The 7752-nt window shown below is 38.2% G+C and overlaps 1 protein-coding gene across 2 annotated transcripts; it reads left to right on the forward strand.

The window, feature by feature from the left end:
* The first annotated feature begins 421 nt into the window (after positions 1 to 421).
* On the forward strand, positions 422 to 7342 carry capza1b (capping actin protein of muscle Z-line subunit alpha 1b). 2 transcript variants are annotated; one of them, XM_079896404.1, is made up of 10 exons: positions 422 to 614; positions 2529 to 2592; positions 3888 to 3939; positions 4536 to 4599; positions 4891 to 5097; positions 5228 to 5307; positions 5698 to 5776; positions 5862 to 5933; positions 6020 to 6082; positions 6163 to 7342. In XM_079896404.1, the coding sequence occupies exons 1-10, from the start codon at positions 576 to 578 to the stop codon at positions 6301 to 6303; spliced, it is 861 nt and encodes a 286-aa protein (XP_079752530.1). In that variant the 5' UTR covers positions 422 to 575; the 3' UTR covers positions 6304 to 7342. The 2 variants fall into 2 exon arrangements, with proteins under 2 accessions (XP_079752530.1, XP_079752531.1); XM_079896405.1 differs by lacking the exons at positions 422 to 614; positions 2529 to 2592; positions 3888 to 3939 and adding an exon at positions 4325 to 4449.
* The last annotated feature ends 410 nt before the right edge of the window (positions 7343 to 7752 follow it).

Here is a 7752-nt window from a genome sequence, read left to right on the forward strand (position 1 = left end):
CAATAGCGTGCCAGGTGGATAATCCAGTTTGTGATTGGTCCCCTGAAAATTTGTAACGGAAGCAGGATAGAAGAATGTACAGGTTTAAAGGCTGAGCTGCAGGGCAAAATCAAATCGCTGGCAGATCGGGCTGGGTTTACCCAGTCTAGCAATATTCCATAAAAAAATAAAAAATAAAAATAAAAAAAAGTCAATTTTTCATGTGACTTTAAAGAATCGGTTGAGTGAATGATTCAGTGACAAAACATGCTCACTTGTCGCCACCTACTGGCTTAACATTGTAACATGCAGAAGGACCACTGGATGAATGAATGAATGTTTTTTTTTTATAAACTGATTCAAAAGATTCGAGTCATCGATATGAATGAATGAATCCCGGACCCCATTAATAAAGTGCAACTTTAAATCTTCCTTATATCCTCTCTTCGAGTCGACTGTCAGACCGGAGGCGGGAGGGGAGAGCAGGAGCTGCGCGAGGCGGTGGCTCGCACTTCGTTTTGCCCTATTATGGTCACGAGCGTGACAGCGCGCGCTACCCAGCATGCGTCGCGGCGTGAGGCTCCGCCACAGCCAAGATGACCGACTTTGAGGAGCCGCTTTCAGACGAGGAGAAGGTAAAAATAAACAATAAGTTACCTTTCACAAAACACTGAAATACATGCGCTCGTATGTCCTTATATTAAAGCCCTCCGCTTGCAGAGGGCTGAATGGCTGCTTCCCGGAAGAAGCGCGAGGTAGTCTAGCCGGTTAGCTATGTGCTAATTTGTGAGGAAGTGAAATCGCAGCTTTGCACTCCCGTAAAACACAGAGACCTGACTTAATAAAAGCGACACACCGAACAAACAAACAGAATTTTAACAACTCTCGGGCTGTACGTTAGAGTCAAAATGGCCGTGTTGTTTTCAGTGGAAGTGTTGTGAGCGTCAGCTGTTAGCCTGTTAGCTGTCAGAGTGAGTTCAGAAATAGATGTCAGCAGATCCACCCACTCCGAACCGAGCCGATGGGCTTTAACGGGCCGTGCTCCGGTAGAGTTACACATGTGTGGGACAGCAGATGCCAGATCCTCCTGACACGACAGCCATCTGAGCCGAAAACATCGGCCGGATGAAGTTACGACCGCAAGAACGGGTGTGTTTGTGGGTGGAAGTCTGCAATCTCTGCGGGTTTGAGTGGATAGTCGATTATTTATATCAATTCTTTCATCATTGATGCACTGTTGCTTCTGCAGTAAAACTCAAAATGAGATGTTAGGTGAATGCTAGTCTCGGTCACAGACAGTTCACTTTTAATCGCGTCTTTTTCCATTTATTAAAAGTGAACCGAGGTTGTTATTCATATGTCCTGTCACTTTGACAGTAGTTTTGAGTTTCATATGGTGCAGGCCAGTGGTGACTGATTTTATTCGTGCTCTTTTTTTCCCCGTTCTGTCTCTGTCATTTAACCGCCACATTTTCTTCCCCTTTAATACATGTGGTCATTTTCTGTATACTGTCAAAGCTTTGAGTTCCAGGCTCAGCTGACTTCCCCAGCCACACCACATGAGATGGTAATTAGAAAGATTACCAGGTGTTTCCCTTTATGTTAACCTCTTTCCCTTCTCTTCATTAAATGCAGTCAGAAAACTGCACTGTTAGTTATGGTTATGTGAATGAATATGGTTTCAAAACAATTTGTGGAAAAGAGACTGTTTACCCAAAAAATGAAAATGGTCATATTTTACTCTCAATATGTCTCTCCAAACCTGTTTGACTTTTCTTCTTTGGATCACAACAACAATTTTGAAAAATGTATTTTTTTTTTTTGTCAATACAATGAAAGTCAACGGTGTCTAATGATGTAAAATAGGGAAATATTACAATAGTAATGTTTATTTTGTTTGTTTTAATATAATAATAATAATAATAATAATAATTATATATATATATATATATATATATATATATATATATATATAGTCATATTGATAATCAAACAATTTTGGGCCAAATTGTGCAGCTTTTTTAAAAATCACATTTTAATTTGCTATTGCAATATTTATCAGAAAAGCACAATTGTTTTTTGTTTGCCTCCAAATCATCAGCCCAGTCATTGACTTTTATTATATGGACAAAAACAGTTTAAAGGGCATTCTTCAAAATATTGTATTTTAGTGAACTATCATTTTAATAGCACACAACAGATCTGATGTATAATTGTCCTGATCTGAAACACATAGACATTTAAGCTAAGTTTGAGATTATGTGAAGTTAGGTTTGAGTGAGATGTTTATGGACATTTATTACTGTGGGTGATGTGATTTTGAAGTATTAACAGTGTTTAAGTGGTAAGTTGTGCTTTTTTGGAATATGTGTGTTGTTGAGATCACAGCAGTGTGTGTTATTGAAGTGTTACAGGGTTTATGTATGTTGTAATTTGAGCTCTGGAGTCACCCGCTAGAAACTGGCTGTGATTCAGTATTGCTGAAGCCATAGTGTTTCAGTAAGGCAAATATGTGCCCGCTCGTAATTTATTATGTTTTATTTCTGCAGGTCCGCATCGCATCTAACTTTGTGACCCACGCTCCCCCTGGAGAATTCAATGAAGTCTTCAATGGTGAGTGTCAGTTTAAGCTGTTCTGTTCTAGGACCTTTTTCAGTTACAGTATTGGTCTAAAGTGGTAGTACATGAACACATGCTCTAGTTTTTCATTATGCTTTTACTACTTGCTGATGTGAACTGAAGTGGCCTGTTGCATACTACGACATGCATACTAAAATCAAACACGCACTAGTACTACATGCTATGCACATTTGCACTTATAAGTTTAGGGTCAGTAAGATTTTGAATGAAATTAATACTTTTGTTCAGCAAGGATGCATTTTATTGATCAAAAGCAACATTAAAATGTTACAAAAGATGTCTATTTCAAATAAATGCTGTTCTTTTGAACTTTCAAATAAATAATAGAATCCTGAACAAGTGTCATGGTTAACACAAAAATATTAAGCAGCATGTCTTTAACATAAGAAATTATTCTTAAGCACCAAATCAGCATATTAAAATGATTTCTGAAGGATCATGTGGCACTGAAGAAAGACTGGAGTAATGGCTGCTAAAAATTTAGCTTTTACATCACAGGAATAAATTACATTATAAAATATATTAAAATAGTACTGTATTTTGTCAAAATATTGTACTGTATTTTTGATCAAATAAATGCAGCCTTGGTAAGTATAAGAGACTACTTTCAAAAACAATTAAAAAAAAATATATTGACCCCAAACTTCTAAACAGTAGTGTACAGTTTCTATACTGTACTACAGCACACACTATACTACAAGCCTGACAGCAGACCATGTGCGTGAATTACAAGATTGTTATCACCAACTGAAGCTACAATCCCAACATATCACCCTCAAACTTGAGCTAGTAAGAAGTCTTAAGATAATTTTTACTGATTTGCACAGAATGTATAAAAAGAGTCAAGTCAAGTTTATTTATATAGCGCTTTTCACAATACAGATTGTATCAAAGCAGCTTCACAGTATTAAATTAAAATAATACATCAATGTTTGTTTCTAGTGGAAAACGTCCACGTTTGGTAATGCTGATCAATAGTATTGTTGATTGATGAATTAAATTAAATATCCCCAAATATCCCCAACTGAGCAAGCCAAAGGCAACAGTGGCAAGGAACCGAAAAACTCCCATCAGGTGACCTAATGGAGAAAAAAAAAACCTTGGGAGAACCCAGGCTCAGTTGGGGGCCAGTTCTCCTCTGGCGTTTAAGAGTCTAGAGTCTTGCAGTTTAGTTGGCTGTTCCTCATCTCGCTCATCGAGACGAAATTTCAAACCAGCTTTATATTACACTAGGTTTTTGCTTGATTTTTATCTTTTTGTTTTTGTAGATGTGCGACTTCTCCTCAACAATGACAACCTCCTTCGGGAAGGGGCAGCACAGTAAGTTATTTTGCAGATCCGTGTGTCTCATGTCATAGTGGCAAGAAGTATGCGGATCCCTTGGAATGAACTGGTTTTCTGCAGTAATTTGCCATAAATTGGTATCTGGTCCTGATCTAAGTCACAACAATAGACAAACACAATGTGCTTAAGATGATAAAACAAAAACATTGAAGCCACCCTGACATTATCCTGTAGGATATTTTGGCAAACGACTGATGGATGCATAAACACTTTGAGATTGCTTTGAGTGTCTTGTCAATCAAAGTAGCTCTACACCACACCTTCAAACTCATTTCATTAATTGGTCTCCAGGTGTGCAGCCTACTGACTCCAATTAGCTTTTGTTGAAGTAATAAGTCTATGGAATCACTTTTTCTTCCAGCACTGTGAATGTTTAATGGGTGTGTTCAATAAAGACGCGAGACATGATGAGGATCAGATCACATTTTATGGCAAATTACTGCAGAAAACCAGTTCATTTCAATGGGTTCACATACTTTCGCCATTGTATGTCCAGATGCATCTGTGTGTAGTTTAAAGTTTGTGATTATAAAGAGGATTCATGCTGCATTGTCTCTTTCTCTGTTTCACAGTGCCTTTGCTCAGTATAATATGGATCAGTTCACACCTGTCAAACTGGACGGTAGTGAGGAGTCGGTAGGTTCATGTTTTGATTGCAGTTCAAACTCTCAGGTTCAGTTTAGGTTTTGTAAATGTGCATGCCCTAAGACTCTGTGCTAGTTTTGAATTGAGAGCACACTGTTGACACATTATTTATTCAAGCTGGGTGTAAACTCTGCTCTCTGGAGATCTGTGTGTACTTTGTATGTGTGATTAGGGCAGGTATGGTCATTGTACTGTGAGTGTTTGCTGCTGCGTGAGAGTGGCTGTAGAGCTCTGTGTGTGATTAGTTCTGTCTGAAGAGCAAGGCACATCCTGTTCCTGCAGGTTCTGATCACCGAGCATGGAGATCTGGGTCAGGGACGGTTCTTCGACCCACGGAAGCGGGTTTCATTCCGTTTCGATCACCTCCGAAAGGAAGCGAGCGATCCTCAGTCTTACGAGGGAGAGACCGGCCTCCGGTCCTGGAGAGACGCCTGTGATGAAATGCTCAGTGCTTACGTGAAGGAGCACTATCCCAGTGGAGTCTGCACGGTACACATGTTTGCCATGGGAATCTCAACAAAATAATATGATTTCTGTAACATATACATTTATGCATTGCAGCCATTATTTGTGAAATCATGCTCCTTTGGATACATATGTTCTAATGTTTCTGCTGCAGGTGTATGGGAAAACTGTTGACGGTCAGCAAACAATCATTGCTTGTATTGAGGGTCATAAGTTTGAGCCCAAAAACTTTTGGTGAGTAATGTTCAGTGATTTATCTTCTTATAGGTGACTCTCTGGAATACTTAATTTATTGTTCTATCAAAGCATTTAAATATTGTCATATAATGTGGCAACTGATTTACTACATAACTACATTCATGTGATGGCAATTTTCAGCAGAAATGCTGAAAAGTGGTACTGCTTAAAATTATGTGGGAATGTGATACTTTCCTCCCAAGATTCTTTAATAAATAAAAAGTTCAAAAGAACAGCATTTATTTGAAATGGAATACTTTTTTAACGTAAGTGTCTTTACTGTACAGCCATCAGTCACTTTTGGTAAATAATAGATTCAAAAGCTAGAATGGTCTGATTGTACCTCGACTCTCTGATGATCTTATCATCTTGTTATTCTCTTGTCAGGAATGGCCGGTGCAGGTCAGAGTGGAAGTTCACCATTAGTAAGTCATCAGCTCAGGTGGTGGGAGTATTGAAGATCCAGGTGAGACCTGACAGACTAGAATAGTGGGGATGCGAAGAAAGTTTGACTGTGAAGAGTTTTTGATGAATAATTTGGTTTCCTACAGGTGCATTATTACGAGGATGGTAATGTTCAACTGGTGAGCCATAAGGAAGTGGAGGAGTCCATTGATGTGACTGTAAGTTAAAAAAAAAAGTTTATGTTTGGTTAATGTGTAAGATTTCAAAGTAGTTTTAAAGTAAATTCCTGCCTTTTTATCTCTAGGATGAAACCCAGACTGCCAAGAACTTTGTAAAAATCATTGAAAATGCTGAAAATGATTACCAGGTGAGAAATTGATCTGATCAACATGTGCACATGTAATTATTTTATATGACTTTACAACCCTAATAAATGCTTCCCTCCAGACGGCTATCAGTGAGAACTACCAGACAATGTCAGACACCACCTTCAAAGCTCTCCGCAGACAGCTGCCCGTCACCCGCACCAAGATCGACTGGAACAAGATCCTCAGCTACAAGATTGGCAAAGAGATGCAAAACGCTTAGAACCTCCCCGGTTCCTTTTCCTTCTGTTAAATTGCGGAGCCGGCTCTCAGAACACCACATGCCGTTCGCTCAGTGTGAAGAAGTCTCCCACAAATGAAAATTAAAAAAAAAAAAAAAAAAACTTTAAAAGAGGATGTAATTTCATTCAACTTTCTGTCATTAATGGACTTCGATGGGTCTCAGCTGTGGAAGAGGTTTAAATGAGAACTTGAGGGAATCGTGGATCTAAATTATCTGCAGTTATTGCTTTTCTCATTTACCCGCTCGCAAGTCACTCAAAGAGTTTGTATTGTTTTGACTTTTGTCCTTTTTTTTGTGAACTGTTACAGCTGCAATATTTGTGCAAACGGTTTTGTGTTTTAAAACAGTGGATAAGTTATGCCTCACTCACTGTATTTCCAAACCACAATCAGGCATCAACCCCTCCTTCCTTCCTCTTCCTCCGCCTACTGACAACCTGGAGAGATGAGATTTCCTGCTGTCCTTTCCTCAACTATCCAGGCTGTAACAGGATGATGTTGGGAGAGGAGGGGAACGGGTTGTGTCTGGGTTTGGAATGGCCATCTGTCTTAACTGCTTTCTTCATATCTTTCTCTAACAGTGACTCAGTCTGCTAAACTAAAGTGGTTTAATAACCTAAAAAGACAAAATAAATAAATCCATGGATAACCCTCTTTTGTGGCAAAGACATCCAAATTAAGTCTTGATTTTTAGATTTACACACCAGTTGAATTGTTTTCAGATATAGTGGTTCAGACTGTCTGTTACAGGTACTTGTGATGCATTTAGGATATCCACAGTCTGTTGTGCAACAAATCCAAAACCCATACTGACTGAGCTCCGTTGCATGTTTCTGCCACACTGCTTTCACATCAACTTTAGTCTTGTTTGTCTTTAATGTTCCATCAAAGATCCTCTGTAACATACACCCATCATGTAAGACTGGCATATTCTCTGTCTCTCGTAACCTTTATTTTTTTCAGATTTTAAATCATGCAAAAGTAATGTCTACTCAGTAAATGGCACCATAATGACTAAATGGTTACTGCTGAACCTTTTATTTTGTAAATCAACTGTTGTATTTGTAGTTTAAGTCTGTGCAGATTCCACTTTTTTTTATTTGTCGTGATGTTCTACTGTTGATACATATTCACAATAATCAATGTCCATTGTATATATAAAAAAAACAAAAGAGTAAACTTCAAAACTCTTTATTAGCTCAGGGAAATAAATTCACTCAACACCTAACTAGCTGTAAAAATCATCTGGAAAAATTCAACTAAATTTAACAAACTGTATTTTCATACAAATAGCTAAAAACTCAGAAACTGGTCTTTGCAAGTCCCAGGTAGAAATATAAAATTCTGGTTCAGTTTCGAAAAACAAAACAAAAAAACATTCCAGTAGTAAAAATCTAAACTGCTACTTGAAAAGGTTTCAATACAGTAG

Source organism: Squalius cephalus (genome assembly GCF_949319135.1).
Source record: "Squalius cephalus genome assembly, chromosome: 16".
NCBI lineage: Eukaryota > Metazoa > Chordata > Actinopteri > Cypriniformes > Leuciscidae > Squalius > Squalius cephalus.